The sequence below is a fragment of the Periplaneta americana genome, chromosome 15 (assembly GCF_040183065.1).
Source record: "Periplaneta americana isolate PAMFEO1 chromosome 15, P.americana_PAMFEO1_priV1, whole genome shotgun sequence".
In the NCBI taxonomy this organism is placed as follows: Eukaryota; Metazoa; Arthropoda; class Insecta; order Blattodea; family Blattidae; genus Periplaneta; species Periplaneta americana.
Window position 1 is genome coordinate 142887144 of NC_091131.1, and position 18596 is coordinate 142905739.

Sequence of the window (18596 nt, forward strand, 5' to 3'; positions counted from 1 at the left end):
TTGTTCAGCTGCTTCAAATGTCGTACTGCTTCCACGTATTCAGAAAAACAGCAACTCTGACATTAGTAGGCCTATTTTGAAAATGTGTAACAGATGTGCTTCCAGGAAGGGGTCTTATTTAACAACCTGCAGGGATTTCAATTGGGATCCGTGTCTTTGCAAGTCCAACTGAGCTACTACGGCGGCTAGAGAATACCGATACAAGTGAATGTATTGTTGGGTATAATCTTAATAAAACTGACGAAATAGTAATACAAAGGACCCCAACTTTTAAGACAAACTATTGTAATTGCCACAGCTTAAAATAACTGAAATTCAGCTGATTGTTTATTAATCTTCAACTTATTGTATTTTCCCATATTAACAATTTACTTATCGCAAGAGATTATTCAACACGTGACACGGTATGATATCGCAATCTCGACCGGATACGGAAATGGGGAGAAAATAACGGAAGCTCTGAACATACGAGTAGATAGACACGTAGCTTTGAAGTTCTTCTCGTGAAATCAGTACATTTAGCAGAACTCCAGAATGCTGCAACAACGATAGTGATATTTAAAATGTGATCCTTACCAGAGAAGGAAAAAGAAGTAAGTATTTTTCAGTTTCGTTGCCAACTTAGCCTTTATTCACTTTGATATGGAAACTGAACAGAGAGGTAGATGTGGGTAATCATCCAGAGAAATTCAGCTTTATAATTCCATTATATTATTTCTTTATTTATGGGAGAAGGTGGGTGAAATTTTGGCCATTTTTGGGTAAAAACCAATTTTAGAAATTTATTCGTCATTTTTTTTTTTGTGTAGGTTCTTAAGCCTGCCATGTTAAGGGATATAATAAGCTAAATTTATCGATTACATTTTTTAAACTAGAATATTCATTATGTATACACCGACCCTTTGTTATTACTTATTACTGTTAATGACCCCAAGTTTCGTAAGTAGCACGATAATAATTGTCTTCCAGTTATTTAAAAGAAAAAAATTCTTCTGGAGACATTATGTTTACAGTCTCTCATACAGGTTTCTTAAGCAGTAAGAAAGTTTACAGAGAAGATGATATGAGCTGTGACAAAATAGATCACCATTACGTGTTCTTAAAGTAGCGACCTATAATTTGTACTATATTTTAAGTTACATTCCATGTTCCTGATTCGTAACCTACACATTTAATACGAATAAAAGCCGTAAGATGGTTTATAGGCAATGGCTGTAAATAGGCAGACTGAGTATAGAAGTGAACTTTTCCTATTATAGTCGAGCGGACAACGTGATTTCTACTAGTTTATCATTTTTTTGCGTGAAATGGACGTTGTTCTCTAGGATGCCCAAAACTTTAATGATGTCGAATATCTTGAAGTAAATTTTTTACATTATCTTCAAAATTTGTATATATGCAAAATAAAAACTGAAGTCATTATATTTTATATTAGCCAGTCAGAATGTGCGTAGGCCTACTGGTTTTGTCGAGAAGTTAAGTGACTTGAAACATTTTCATACAATGAAGTACAGATTGAGAACGCTATCGACAATATTATTGAATGATTCCAAAAATATTTCATTATATCCAATAATGTGCTGCAATGTCTGAACATGAGAGAGGCAACGGAGACATTACAACTTCGTTTTATTTCATACAAACAAATTTTCTCTTTCTTCCACTCATTGGAGTTCAAAAACCAATCAGCAACCTTCTCGTCATATCAGGTTGAGTCAATTGTCAAAATATTTTCAGTTTGCAGGGATGTTAGGATAGTTGTATTCAGTACGGTCACAGCTTTGGACTTGGATTCTCATTGTTTAAAATGTTCTATTTCTTCCCTCTGCACTTAGCCCTACTCTCTTCCCTCTCGGAATTTATTCTCCTACTGGCGCATAACCGATTTACTGAAGCTACTTAGCTACCACGTGCGGAGACAAGAATGGGCAGCTTCGAATTTCCAAGAATTTCAAAACCGGCCACATCTTAGCAATGAACACACTTAAACCGTATTTGCGTGATTATAATAGGCTACGCACATTTGTTTTTACAAAATGTTGTCTTGAAAATTGGGATGCGTATTAATTCGTACTCAAACACTCAGATTTTAACAAATTAAAATTAACGCTCTATTTATGTTACGGGATATGGTGGGAAACAGCTGACAGAAACGGAGCGTCTTTAATTAAGCCAAAAGATTTACAAATAATTAACTTACAGACGATAGTTAGTTATTGTCAGTAAATGTTCTGACACCCCTGTTGACCAGATGTTCGAGTTCTGATATTGCAAATGAGGGTGAATGTGATGTACAGCTAGAGATAAGGCTATGCCTTTATTTAACCTGTCTTGATGTAATTTTAAACTTGAGTGGTTTTTAGCATAGGTGTGTATTGTATTCGCCAGTTTTTTTTTCTGTAGGCTATTTTACGATAAAAAATTGGCGCGTGTATTATATTCAATGGGGTAAATACGGTACTTTCGAGTTCTTACATTTTCACGGCAAACCTAAATTTGAGAAAAATTTAATTAGAGCTTATAAGTGAATGTTTTGTACCTCTCGGGGTATAAAATTCGATCGTGTGAGAAAAATGAATAACTGAAATAAATTGAAGAGTCCACTGCAAGAATGATGGATGTCACTTTCTTGTCGAAAATGAACCAAGACTGTCAATGCATAGCTTAAGACATATAGAATGTTCATACAGAGTTATATGGCATTAACACTGATAGTTATTGTCCAGAAATGATCGGAAAATCACAGTTAAGCTTTGAGCGCTAAGCATTTCAAACTTTCAATTGCTTCTCCTGCAAAATGTATTCCAAATGACATCAATCATTCTTGCAGTGGACTCTTCAATTAACATGGAAGATATTGGAATTTTGCGGGGACTTAAGAAAAAAGTAGCCTATAAGTGAGATATTTATAAATGAAATTTTACTGTAGACCTAATTCATAGTTTCGACCAATGTGCCTATGTTACGTTGAATCTCTCTTAAACATACCTGCAATAAAATATTATATCATTGATTTAAACTTCAATCAGTTGTACATTTTAATTAAGAAACCGATATCCGTGCACACTATTATAATTTATTATTGTTGTAATTTCATATGCTTATAATTAAAATACTGAAATATAATTAATTTGTCATATAGATGTAACAGACAGGGTGTAGTGTACCATGATTATGTAAAGAACGGAATTTTTTTCTTTAAAACATTAAAATAATTTCGTTTCTTTCACTATGTCTTCTTAAATGAAGTTTGTGAATTATGAAAACCTGACATTAAATAAAGTTTGTGTATTATTACAACCTGATTTCTTTTTAAAAACAGTTTCTGTGTATTTAATCGCATAGCGAAGTGGCGTGTAGTATGGCTTCCCGCACCTCTTCCCCCCTACCGTCACCTGGCACGCTTCCCCTCGTCCATATTCGCCTATAGCGCCAACTCCATATTCTTACTCCCTCCATGGTGGCACCATATTTTGACATATGGTGTTTCCTCCATTTTAGTATTATCACAGTCTAATACATACAGTCACGAAACTTCAACACTTTTTCTGCCAACATTCGCGACACTAGCGCCCAAGCGGCAGGCAAGGCACTGGTCATAGTCTCGTTCAGCCAGCACGTGCTTTAAAGGGATGAGAGATGTTATAATAACGTTTTAATCATGCATCGGAAATCGGAATAAAGGCAATGTGTGCAATGACGAAAATTGCAGTAACAAGTTTAAATCTCCGAATTTCAGATTCCCTAAAGACCAAGAGAAAATCATAACTCAGGAATAACCAATAATCCACGCTGTAGGTAGCCTACGTTTTGTGTTCTATAAAACATTTATTAGTTATCAGTTACCTATTTGTATGTCAGGAAGGAGAGTTTAAATAAAAACAAAGTAAATACCTGTTACAGTATATTATTTTTTTTGCAGAAATCATATGTGTAAATGTGTAACCATTCCGATTTTGGATAATGTATCTACAGTTTTTAATGCAAGTAATTCCATACCTTTTGTATTCGTGTTTTTTTTTCTATATATTTTTCAAAAGTTGAACGTTATATTGCATTCAAGTAGGGATTATGGTGTTAATTTTTCAAGAATTCATGGAATATTGTAATCCTTTTGCAAAATATTCACTTCTTCAATAAATCCAGACTGTGTCGATAGATTTCTGATGTGTTGGTGTAGATTCATGTGGCAGACATATTAAGTTCTCAAGAGCCTTTTTAAATGTAATATAAAAAGCAATCTTTCCTGTAATAATTTGCATGACTGTTATTGGTGTTGATTTTACATTTCCAGTGATTATTTGAGCCGTTCAGAGCAGAAGTGGTGTAAGTCAAAATTAGGTAATGAGATTTAAAGTAAATATTCTGTAAAATACAGCGCAAAGTAGCAATTAATATAGCCTTCGTGCTATTCACTGACTACTAATAGTTTAAATAAATTCAATATTAACTGCTACTTTGCGCTGTATTTTAAAGAATGTTTACTTTAACCCTCGTTACCCATTTTGACTTACACCACTTCTGCTCTGAAAATAAAATTAGGCCTACATTTTCTGAGTTAATTGAAGTCACAATTTTTTCAACAAAATTGTGTGTTCATTTATTTGTTCTCACCTACGTCATATTAACAGTAAGGGCATGTAAATTAGGGGAGAGTCGGGTAGTATCGGACATCGGGTAGTATCGGACAGTGCGTTTCTTTACCTTTTTTTACTATACGATGATAGTACCTGAATGACATGGTTACGTTTCTGTGATGTCGCATAGAGAAACGTAACCATGTCATTCAAGTACTATCATAGTATGGTAATGAAAGAAACGCACTGTCCGATACTACCCGACTCTCCCCTACGTATTATATAGGTAGGATAAGTTAAAATTAAGCTTATGTGTGAAAACTGTAAATGTAATGTAAAATGCGGTGAACTTGCCATAAACATTTAAACCATAATATGAGCACTATTTGTCACTCAAAATAATAAAGGAAATACCGGTTCTTAAGAAATGGAAAAATAATGAACTTCATAAATCAATGTCTGTCATATTAAGGTTTAAATCTTCCCCTTTTTTATTTTCAAGTTTACCTCAGTGGCCGAGTTAACCCCAATTTGCGGTATGGAAAATAGTTAATTTCTCAGGAAATAGGGAGAGGAGTTCACCACGCAATGTACCCTACAATTTTGAAGCTACTAATTTTGACTCTTCTCATAGGAAATATAGAGTTCTAATGATTCATAAATATATTCAGGAATGAATTTAATTAACCATCCACGTACGAACAATTATTATTTCAAACCATGATACGTGAACAGTTCCATGATTCAGTTGTAAGGAGCAGAAAGAATTACGTTTATTCTCAGCTTCTGAAACTTGTAGATTAACTGCGTGTGAAATTCTTCTAGGATTCTAAAGTAAAATTAATAAGAATCATATACACTTACTGTATAGCATAAAAATATAAAACAAATTACGCAAAACCCGTTTTCTGATGTGTTATCATATGTCGTGTGCACACTTTTAACTTGCCTGCCGCTAGAGGGCTACTGTCGCGCCAGCTGTCAAATGTTGGCATATTTTATACGTATGAGTTGCGTGACTGTAAGTATTAGATTGTGGTATTATATAAAACTCAATGACTGCTTTACAGCAGGGTTTCAAGGATTGAGTTGGCGACACTGCATCTGTGCCAAGTCAAGGCTTTTTAAGTTCAAATGTATTGGTGCGAAGCAAAGCAATCCCCCCCCCCCCTCACTTCCACAGTCCACCATTCCAAAGTCCTCACTAAAGCGGCTGTAGGAGTCAACGAGTCAACGTACAAGGAAGTTTCGTCTTTTGCGTTACATCAATTTTGTAGAATTTGTTGTTCGTTTCTACACCTAAAGCAACTACATTATGATTTTTATACATTGCATAATGTCTCGTACAAAATTCAGTGACGTAAGCTAGTGAGTGGATAAGGGGAAGAGGTCAACAATCAGTACTAAAAGTTACCTGCTAGGCCTACTTGATGAACTGGTAAGTAAAAGCCCATATTCTTAAGAGTAAAATATGTCCTCGTAACACAGTTTGCTCATGTTAATTACGGTAATGGTCATATAATAATAATAATAATAATAATAATAATAATAATAATAATAATAATAATAATATTAATAATAATACAATAATAATTGTAAGAGTAATAATAATAGAAATGCCAATAAAATAATAATAACAATAATAATAATAATAATAATAATAATAATAATAATAATAATAATAATAATAATAATAATAACAATTATGACAATGGAAATAATTGTGGTAATAATATATTATTATTATTATTATTATTATTATTATTATTATTATTATTATTATTATTATTATTATTATAATCTGAGCCATTTATACCCGAACCCACACTTTCTGAAGTCGAAATTGCGACAGAAAATCTGAAAAATTATAAGTCTCCAGGTATCGATCAAATTCCAGCAGAATTAATACAAGAGGGTGGAAGCGCATTATCTAACGAAATTTATAAGCTTGTACTTGCTATTTGGAAAAAGGAAATTGTACCTGAGCAATGGAAGGAGTCCATAATCGTATCTATCTTTGAGAAGGGGGACAAGACTAACTGTAGTAACTTTCGAGGAATATCACTTTTGATGACGTCGTACAAAATTTTGTCCAATATTCTTTTCAGAAGATTAACTCCATATGTAGATGAAATTATTGGAGATCTTCAGTGTGGTTTTAGGCGTAATAGATAAACTATTGATCAGATATTTTGTATTCGGCAGATAATGGAAAAAAAAAAAAAGGGAGTATAAGGGTACAGTGCATCAGTTATTCATGGATTTCAAAAAGGGATATGACTCGGTTAAGAGAGACGTTTTATATGATATTCTTATTGAATTTGGTATTCCCAAGAAATTAGTTCGATTAGTTAAAAAGTGTCTAAGTGAAACGTACAGCAGAGTCCGTATTGGTCAGTTTCTGTCAGATGCGTTTCCAATTCACTGTGGGCTAAAGCAAGGAGATGCACTATCACCTTTACTTTTTAACTTTGCTCTAGAGCAGCGTTTCTCAAAGTGTATTCCCCGGAACCCCGAGGTTCCGTAAGCAACTCTTAGGGGTTCCGCCAATTCCTGATGTGAAATTATTTACTTTTTAATCTCTAAAATATGTTATAAAACATGAAAAAGAATAAGAACAAAACTATAACTGTTTATTCACCCATTCTATTGGCAATTATCAGGACAACAATGGGTACCGTTTACGGCAATCCAATCACTAATGCACATTATTGAAATAATAATAGGTGCGCTTGAAATAACTTAAGTGTTTGCAGCTAACACATTTTCCAACAATAATGCACAGGTGTAAATTGTATACGGAATTAATTGAATATTCTGTGAAGGATATTTCGCAGAGTTGTTTTGACGTTCCTTCAAGAAAGCACAGGAAACTTCTTCTGGAGAGGAAAGGCCATTATTTTGAAGTTCAAGGTCAGTTACATATGTGTTAATTTTTTGTTTTAGTTGGTTATTTAACGACGCTGTATCAACTACTAGGTCATTTAGCGTCGATGAATTGGTGATAGCGAGATGGTACATGGCGAGATGCGGCCGAGGATTCGCCATAGATTACCTGGCATTCACCTTACGGTTTGAGAAAACCTCGAAAAAAAAAACCGAACTAGATAATCAGCCCAAGCGGGGATCGAACCCGCTCCCGAGCGCAACTTCAGACCGGTAGGCAAGCGCCTTAACCGACTGAGCTACACCGGTGGCTAGTTACATGTTAATTTTGTGTCTCAAAGTTTATTTAATAATATTAGAAAAAAGGTCAAATGTTTTAAAGAAAAATTGTGCGAGTTTTGTCATCCCTCCTTCAAAATTGTGGAAATAGAGGGCGAGACCGATCATTGCGAACTACGTCATCGTATTTTTAATACAGAGATAGAGAGAACGATCCTAACTCTACTTTTTTTTAACACAGAGTGACACCGTATCATGGATCGGTGCCTTAAAACAGGATCATTAAAATAATCAACATCCAAGTGTGCCACTACAACTTCAATTATTCCTAAACAAGTAGGTGGGTCTAATGAAGGCGAAACGGAAACACCAGGTTTACAAAATAGCTGCTCATCATTTGAAAATGTGAAGAGCCAACATCCAAAATACAACATGAACCTGTAATTAAAAAAAATATACATGTAATGAGAGTTACTTAGCCTTGGGTTTCATGAATGCTGAAAATTGCCCTCACTGTGTAATATGTGGCAGAATTTTACTTAATAGTTCGACGCACTTTCAAAATTACGTCACCATTTTGAAACAAACCATGCTCAGTTTCATGACGAGAATATTGATTTCTTTGATAGGAAACGTCATGAGTTACTAAATTCACAAAACTTCTTAGCTCAGACATCTTATAGTACAAATGCAAAAGGAACAGAAACATCTTTCAGTGTAAGCTACAGAGTGGCTCAGGCAAGTGAGTCCCACACAGTAGCCGAAAAATTAATAAAATTCTGCAACCTCAGTTTAAGAATCTTCCTGTGATAGATTTTTGGCACAGCCTGAGAAGAGAGTACCCAGTCTTATCAAAGAAAGCTATTGCAATTACACTTCCTTTTGTAAGCGCTTACATATGTGAAACTTGGTTTTTCTGTGTATACGTCTATCAAAACAAAACAAAATACCGAAACAGACTAAATGCAGAACCAGACACGAGACTTCAACTTTCCAACATTAACTCCGATATTAAAGATATATATGCAGGTGTAAACAACAAAAACACTCGTTCCACTGATCTATTTCAAACAAGTGTTTTTTTTTCTAAAAAAAGATTAAATACCTGTATTTTAGTGTGAATTACAAAACAATGTTACCAATGCAAGTGGGCATAATTTTATTTATGCTTGTTATATTTACCGATCTTTGTAACAGTAGCAAATATATTTCAGAAACATTTTTAATTTTTAAATACGAGTATGTGTAATATGTGATTTCAGAAAACATGTTTAATATTAGTGGTAAAAATAAGTCAAGTTACTAATCTTTGTAACAACAGCAAATAAAGTTCAACATTATTTATAATTTTTAAATATGTATAATATGTAACATCAATAAAAATGTGCAATGTTAGTAGTAAAAATACATTTGGTAATTTAATATTTGTCTGTAATATATATACACATACACACATCACTAATATTCCGCTGGGTTCCACAGATTTTCTTTGGGTTTAAAAGGGTTCCGTGGATAGAAAACTTTGAGAAACGCAGCTCTAGAGTATGCCATTAGGAAAGTCCAGGATAACAGACAGGGTTTGGAATTGAACGGGTTACATCAGCTGCTTGTTTATGCGGATGACGTGAATGTGTTAGGATAAAATCCACAAACGGTTAGGGAAAATACGGAAATTTTACTTGAAACAAGTAAAGACATAAGTTTGGAAGTAAATCCCGAAAAGACAAAGTATATGATTATGTCTCGTGACGAGAATAATGTACGAAATGGAAATATAAAAATTGGAAATTTATCTTTTGAAGAGGTGGAAAAATTCAAATACCTGGGAGCAATAGTAACAAATATAAATGATACTCGAGAGGAAATTAAACACAGAATAAATATTTGAAATGCCTGTTATTATTCGGTTGAGAAGCTTTTATCATCCAGTCTGCTATCAAAAAATCTGAAAGTTAGAATTTATAATTACCGGTTGTTCTCTATGGTTGTGAATCTTGGACTCTCACTTTGAGAGAGGAACATAGGTTAAGGGTGTTTGAGAATAAGGTGCTTAGGAAAATATTTTTGGGCTAAGAGGGATGAAGTTACAGGAGAATGGAGAAAGTTACACAACACAGAACTGCACGCATTATATTCATTTCCTGACATAATTAGGAACATTAAATCCAGACGTTTGAGATGGGCAAGGCATGTAGCACTTATGGGCGAATCCAGAAATGCATATAGAGTGTTAGTTGGGAGGCCGGAGGGAAAAAGACCTTTGGGGAGGCCGAGACGTAGATGGGAAAATAATATTAAAATGGATTTGAGGGAGGTGGGATATGATGATAGAGACTGGATTAATCTTGCTCGCGATAGGGACCGCTGGCGGGCTTATGTGAGGGCGGCAATGAACCTCCGGGTTCCTTAAAAGCCAGTAAGTAATAATAATAATAATAATAATAATAATAATAATAATAATCCTTGGCGCTACAGCCCTTTAAGGACCCAGACCGACCAGCCGGCTGCTGACCTCACATCTACATTCCTAGAGGTGGACGATCATTCAATCAGAATGGGAGTATCTTGTGGTTAGCACGATGATCCCCTCCAGCCTTATAGCTGGCTTTTGTAACCGGATTTCGCTACCTATCGGAACGCGAAGCTGGGCGGATACCGGTCCCGTACATCACCCGAAATTTCATGAGAAAATTTATTGCTCTATAAGGACTCGAACTAGAGCGCATTCCGTAACGCGAGTCCTAGGAAGGATGTCTTATGCCATGACGCCGCGGCGCGAGACAGTCTAATGTAGTACTATGATAAAAACTGGAATTGATTGAACACCTCCAGAGAGTATTGCATAACAACAGTAACATTTACAGTTTTAAATACAAATTTGAAAATAATTCAGAAACAGACGGCTTAAAACTTATAATAAGCAAAATTTCACTCATGAATAATCTTCATTTCAAAATATAATATATTTAATTCAATGGTATCATTTGTAACAAGTGCAACGAAGCGCACGAAATGGCTAGTATCTAATAAGAGTATAAATGTACAGTTGCTTCAGAGATAAGATACGCCCACTGGTTACATTGCGCAACGTTTCCTGTGACCATGACATAAGATTTATTTCTATCTTAATTCAATTTAATGTTATCTGTTTTCTTAAGTTGATATAGCTCTACATTTCGCATCTTTTGCAATATTGATTAACTGTAGAAAGCTTGTTCATTTTTTTTACATATAGCTGTGCTTTTTCATAATATTCTATATATTGAACCAAAATGAAATATTCAATTTTACAGATATTTTAAAACGATTCCAATAAGAATAGTTTTGTCATCAATTTCCATATTGTGCAATTGTTGTTCGAACTGCTTCATCACTCATAATCAATCTAGTAGAGGAAGCTAATTTTTATTTTTTTATTTTATTTATTTATTATTTTGCTAATAATTATAACATAACATATATTATATATAGAAAAAACTTTAGCTCGCCCCTGAAAGAGGAGAACTCGTGCTCAGGGGCGGATTCCTGAATTGAAATTAATACGTACACAATACAATTTGTCTTATGTCTACTATGCAATTATAGTATATAAATTTAAATTTACAGTTTTTCAATTTTTATAAAATCCATACATAACTTTTTAAATTTAATACTAGAACTATTAGAATTGACAAGATTAGGATATTTAAATATAAATTTGTTATATATTCTTGTGCCTAAATTACTACTATGATTAAATACTGTAACAGTGTTGCATTTCGGTTCAAACAATCTTAAAGAATTCATACCTTTTGTTTCATAACTATGAGAATACAATTCAAAATTATTTCGATTTTTATGTATGAATTTTATTAATACAATATAATAAATTTGTCTTACATTAAGTACATTAAAGTCTGAAAACAAATTTTGAGATGGAAAATCAATAGGTTTATGAAGACATATTTTAATTATTTTCTTCTCTAATAAATAAAGTGGATTAAAATTGGATTTAAATGAGCTACCCCGTCCTATAATTCCATACATAATTGCCGATTGAAATAAAGTTAACTATATTGTGCGTAATAAACTTATTGACAAGTAATTCCTCATTAAAACAAAATAATATACTATTTTACGTAATTTATTACAAAGGTAATTAATGTGTTGGTTCCATTTTAAATGATTATCGAAAATTATGCCTAATTATTTAACTTCAGAGGACTCTTTAATAATCGGACATTTACACTGTATAAGACAACAATCAGAATTATGTAATATTTTAATACTTAATATAGACGTAGGAGGTTTGTTACATTTTTCAGATAATGAGAATGGAATAATTATGGTTTTATTTTCGTTGATAGAAAGGTAATTTATGTCAAACCATTCTTTTTATTAATTTAAGTCCATTATTTGAATTATTATATGCATCATATCAAGTTTTTCCACCAAAAAGTAAAACTGTGTCATCTGCATAAGAATAGTGAACTCCATTGTATTGTTGTAAGTCAATTTTTAATAAGTCATATATATATATTGAAAATAGAATAGGGCCTAGAACTGTGCCTTGGGGAACACCTATATTAATAATTGAAGGTTTCATTTCAATAATTGTCAATTTTCGTTATTTGAATTCTGTCATTAAGATACGATTTTATTAAGTTTAAAGCATTGCCTTTGATTCCTAATAAGTCTAATTTCTCAATTAATATATCATGTTTCACTGTATCAAATGCTTTTCTTATGTCCAGAAAAATATCAATACATTTGTTACCTTGATCAAATTCTCTAACAATTTTTTTAGTAACTTGATATATTTCATTATCTGTACTGAATTTTTTTCGAAAACCAAATTGATTATCACTTTATTATTATTATTATTATTATTATTATTATTATTATTATTATTATTAATTATTTGAATTATTATATGCATCATACCAAGTTTTTCCACCAAAAAGTAAAACTGTGTCATCTGCATAAGAATAGTGAACACCATTGTATTGTTGTAAGTCTATTTTTAATAAGTCATTAATATATAATATAATATAATATAATATAATATAATATAATATAATATAATATAATATAATATAATATAACAGCAATGCAGGTATTATTTTATATGGCAATCCATTTTTATCAGAATTTAAGTTCTCGATTTTCAATAACAAGTTTCGTTATTAATGAAAATTTGTCCCACAGAGATGACCCATTCTTTCTCGTCGTACGTTTTACAGTATTCAAGTTTGTACCTTTATTTTCGCTTTCCTTTGACTGTTATTAAAAGGATATAAATAAATTCTAAATTTTTGTAGTTTATGAACTCAAAAAAGAAGAAAAAACTCAAATTTCTCTGTTACTCACAAGAACATTTTAAATTCAAAACAGTAATGCAACTGGTTTCATAAGTAGGCTATGTAACTTATTTCAGTATTAACCAGCACTACAGCGTAACTGGAAGTGCATAACAGACATGCCTCCAGAACTCAAGAAGAATGTCGCTGTGACATATGCAAATTCGCTTCTTCTACTAAGTTATATCGATTTCCTGTTGTCCCATTCAGAGATTACTAAAATGGTCCTCGCATCTTTCCCTTCCTTTCTTGCAAGGGTTATCCAACTTAGCCTCTTCCTGACACCTCTCTTCTCCCAAGCTTTTTACTCATCGTTGTTGTCCATTCTATACCTCTTGCATTTAAGTTCAGCCTTATCTGGTCCAACTACCTCTTTCTTGGCCTACCCAACGGTTAATTCATTCACACTGTTCTGTACAAGGGCAGGTCCATCACTGCAAACCCAGCTTTCTCCCATCTTCCCTATTTTCTGCCTTCCTCTTTGTCTCCACATGTGATCCATATTATCTTAAAGTCGTCGGCCTGGCTAGCGTAGTCGGTATAGCGCTGGCCTTTTGTGCTCGAGGTTGCGGGTTCGATCCCGGCCCATGTCGATGGCATTTAAGTGTGTTTAAATGCGACAGGCTCATGTCAGTAGATTTACTACCATATAAAAGAACGACTGTGGGATCAAATTCCAGCACACCGGCGACGCTGATATAACCACTGCAGTAGCGAGCGTCGTTAAATAAACCATAATCTAAAATGTTTGTCTTAATGTAGTCTATCATCTCATATTTTCTTCTGCTCCGAACATTTCTCCCGTTCACCATTCCGTGCATCCTTCAGTAAGCAGCTCCTTCTCAGTCAGTGACCCAGCCAATTTCTTTTTTTCTTTCTCACCATTTTCAGCATCATTCTTTATTCACCCATTCGTTCTAGAACAGCTTCATTGTTTATTTCGTCTGTGTATTTCATATTCACTCTTCTTCTCCAAATCCACAGTTCAAATGTTTATAGTTGTTTCTCTTCACCTTGTCGTAGAGTCCACTTTTCTGTCTCGTCCAATGTCACACTCCACACAAAGCACTTCACCATTCTCTTCCTCAGTTATTTATCCAGAGGTCCGCAGAATATGCTCCCTTTTCTATTAAAAGCTTCCACGGCCATTGCTATTGTCCTTTTGAATTCTTGGCAGCATCTCATATTACTGCTTATAGTACTCCCCACGTATTTGAAGCTGTCCACATGCTCTTCTGTTTCATTTAGAATTCACAAGTTTACCTTCTTTATTTTTCTTCCTATGATCATGGTCTTCGTCTTATTTGCACTTATCTTCATCCCATACTGCTTACAGCTGTCATTTAACTCCAATAACATATCCTTCAGCGTCATCTCCTCTTCTGTTAACAACGCCACCATATCATCAGTAAATCTTATGCACTTTATTCTTTTTTTTCCTACTATCACTCCTTTCATGTTCTTAAAGCAGTTTTTCACAAGTAGATGTTGAAACGAGTAGGTGGTAAAGGGCATCCTTGACGTACTCCTCTCCCTATTTCACTTCCTTCTGACATTTCTTTTTCTATCTCCTGATTTTGACTCATTATTTCATATAAAGATTATTATTGAACAGCGGTCCCAACGGTAAGCACTGTAAATGACGGCTCAGTGCAGTTTGAAAAATGAGTAAGGACGTTTCGGTTCACAATTGTTTGATCGGGTATGCTATATTAAACCTTACGTACACGGCCAGTTACTGTTAGTCTGTCAATTCCTTTCCATTGTTTTCTCAGAATATTAAATGTCATTGTAGCTATTTTTAGCGTAATTCCATACAAGTAAATCACTGACGGTTTATGAATGCTACAAGTTTATTTTTGCTTAGAGAATGAGAACGACGCCACGAGCCATTTCATACATATATTGCTAATTATTAATTATCCTTTGTTGTAGCAAAATTATTTTATTCGCTTTGGGCTTCTTCGAATGTCGTATCATGGTACTTTTTTGGAAAGATTACATGATACAGATTTTAAGTACCAATTTTTGAAATGTTTTTTTTTTCCCCCTCACTTATACCGAAATTCAAGAATGTTTCACAACCCCCAAGGACAAAAAATGCCGCCTCCAAATTCAGCTGCCCCAGACTACACATTGGTAAATATGGGCGCCTCTACCTGTACAACTAAATGAAGTACGAGTCTGTAAACACATTTGTAGAAATGTAATATTTTAAACTTCAATTCCATTCTTTGAAAAAGTTTTCTATAGGACGTGTAATTATATAAATAACCTGCTAAAATAACAGTATTTTAAAACGCAATTTTGTACAACTTTCAGTCATTTTTATTTGTTCTGGAGGCCTGACTCGGGACGTCGCAGAGCCAGAGTGATTCTGCAGTATTGCTGAATTAAGATAATTGCGAGGGGAAACGAGACAATTGTCGAAGACGTCCCTCGCGCTCACAAATGTCTTCGTGACCCAGACGGGGATCGACCCGGGTCGTCATGGTGGAACGAAGAAAAGCTAAAAACGCGACTCCAAGCAAGGTAAAAATAGTTCATAATGTGTCAAAAAATAATTAGGAAAATATAACACTGACACCATTTTATTTTTCACAATATGCTGATGTGAAAGACAAAAAGTACAGAGAAATCTTGTGAGGCTCATTTTAAATAAGTGAGGTAATACATGCTATTCTCATGTGTCAACTTATTTTTCTCTCCAAATGAATACACTTCACGCAAATCATTCCTAGATGAAATTATTAAATCTTACTGAATATCAATATAATTTACCCAAAACTTCAAGAGAATTTCTTCTAGACAAATACAGCAGTTGCTTTTGTTACATTCCAATTTTTAGATCTGCATTTTACTTTCTTTTTTCTATTATGTAATATATTCACATTGTTTAGTGTGGATTTTGATATGCTATTATTTTTTGTAACATGTCAGTATTCTGTTCTTTAACTTTTTGTCAAATTTTCACACCTTGTATACTTTGTCACCTGGTAAAGTGTAAGAGAAGGCTCTACGACCTTAATTATGCCAGTATTAATAATTATGCCAGTATAAATAAGTAAGTAAATAAATAAGTAAATAAATAGATAAAGGTAAAACGTATCCCCGTAACATGCCATGAAGGCACATGGGGGGCATAGAGGTAGAGCCCCATGCTTTCCATGACCTCGGCACTAGAATGAGGTGGTGTGGTCGGCACCACGCTCTGGCCGCCTTTTACCCCCGGGAAAGACCCGGTACTCAATTTTATAGGAGGCTGAGTGAACCTCGGGGCCGTTCTGAAAGTTTGGCAACGAGAAAAAATCCTGTCGCCACCTGGGATCGAACCCCGGACCTTCCAGTCCGTAGCCAGCTGCTCTACTAACTGAGCTACCCGGCCGCGAAATAAATACATAAATAATTAAATAGATGGTGGTAATAATAATAATAATAATAATAATAATAATAATAATAATAATAAAAATTATTATTATTATTATTATTATTATTATTATTATTATTATTGTTATTATTATTATTACAGCAATGTATAATATGGCACAATGCAAGTAACTTTGTATGTGCCAAGGATGCTGAAAATATGTAGGTCACTTAAAACACAAGTAAAATTTTGCATCGTGGCCGTCGTAAAACTCTCAGTTTGCTAATTTACATATAAAAATTAAAACTGCCATGAAGATGAACACATTTCCTCATTATACACTTTGCGTCTTTCACAATTAGACAGTTCTTTCATCATGTTACAAATGACATTAAAGTTTACATTCCTAGTCTTTAATATTGTAGTCATTTTCAAGAAATCACACTTGATAAAAATAAAAAGGTACACACAAAAGTAATACCTTACTCGCAAAAGTAAGACATATTTTGTCTTCATCTGTAAGTTGTAGGATTTAAGTAGACAATGTGAACTAATCCTCTCTCATTTACCATTCATCTGACTGGAGGAATAAAATCCTAGCAGAGAGGCACAACAAAATGTATAAAGAATTCTCGGTAATGTACGATAATGATGATAATGGTTATGACGGTAACAGTACTACTACTACTACTACTACTACTACTACTACTACTACTACTACTACTACTACTACTAATAATAATAATAATAATAATAATAATAAATCTGTAGCCGAAATTTTTCTGGTAATTTTCTATTTTCCAAAAATAATTGGTCCTAACATATATAATTAACCACCCTGAAACCGAAAATCGCATTTTTGAAATTTTTGTTTGTATGTCTGTCTGTATGTTTGTTACCCTTTCACGCGATAATGGCTGAACAGATTTATATGAAAATTGGAATATAAATTAAGTTCGTTGTAACTTAAATTTTAGGCTATATGGAATTCAAAATACTTTATTTAAAAAGGGAGTTATAAGGGGACCTGAATTATATAAATAGAAATATCTCGCTTATTATTGATTTTTGTGAAAAATGTTACATAACAAAAGTTTCTTTAAAAATGATTTTCGATAAGTTTTATTCTTTATAAAATTTTGATAGGACTGATATTTAATGAGATAAATGAGTTTTAAAATTAAAATAACGCCATCTAAGACGGTGCAATGAAATAACAAACGACTTCTCTATAAGGGGCCTTGGACAACAACAATCGAAAAAGGGGGACTTGGATAGCAACAATCGAAAGCTATTAAACTTAGCCTATAGACAATGTTTCTGTGTTTGCATGAAGTAATATCGGAAGCTAAATTAACCGATTTGTATAATTAATTATTATTTCACCATTGGAAAGTGTAGTTTCTCTAGAAGGACATACTGCTATAATGTTATTACAGTTACTTCTTAGTAAATCGAGGACAGGTAAGATTAAAATAGCTTCCTATGCACAGAAAATTTGATAGGCTTTTTTGTACATTCGTTTTCTGTATTTCTTAAAATAATATTTGTGTACACACTCATTTTAATTTCAGAGAATTAACGAACAACGAGAGTGTATTGATTTAGTATGCAGTAATAGTACATTAGCTTAGCAATCCATTATTTTATAATTCAAATTTTAACTATGCTCAATCGAATCGTGTTAAAATACATAAAATAGACTATATATGCAATAAATGCAATGCAAAAAAAAATTGGGTTATGAGCCAAGCAGATTATGTTGCGCTGCTGTAAAAGTTGTTGCTTCTAAGATTCACGAGCCCCCACAACAAATTAAAAACTGTCTTATCGGAGTACATCCGTTATCAACGCACTTTTTATATAATATAATATAATATAATATAATATAATATAATATAATATAATATAATATAATATAATATAATATAATATAATATGTATACTAATAATAAATATGTAGCCGAAAATTTTCTGGTAATTTTCGCTTTTCCAAAAATAATTGGTGTTAACATGTATAATTATTCATCCTGAGACCGAAAATCGCTTTTTTGACATTTTTGTTGGTACAGTATGTCTGTCTGTCTGGATGTTTGTTACCTTTTCAAGCGATAATGGCTGAACGAATTTCGATGAAAATTGAAATAT

General features: G+C 33.3%; 1 protein-coding gene across 12 annotated transcripts in view; it reads left to right on the forward strand.

The window, feature by feature from the left end:
• Positions 1-477: 477 nt before the first annotated feature.
• LOC138715423 (uncharacterized) overlaps positions 478-18596 on the forward strand; it is a 70714-nt gene continuing 52595 nt past the window's right edge. For 8 of the 12 annotated variants that reach the window (XR_011336310.1, XR_011336307.1, XR_011336308.1 and 5 more), the window contains exons 1-2: positions 5763-6015; positions 15404-15613. Coding sequence is in view for 5 of the 12 variants with exons in the window: in XM_069848307.1 (XP_069704408.1) it covers positions 15572-15613 (42 nt within the window). In the remaining 7 variants the exon portion in view is untranslated. Of the gene's footprint in view, positions 594-5762; positions 6016-15403; positions 15614-18596 lie in introns of those variants that run through there. The other 4 variants (XM_069848309.1, XM_069848311.1, XM_069848308.1 and 1 more) reach the window with 4 other exon arrangements.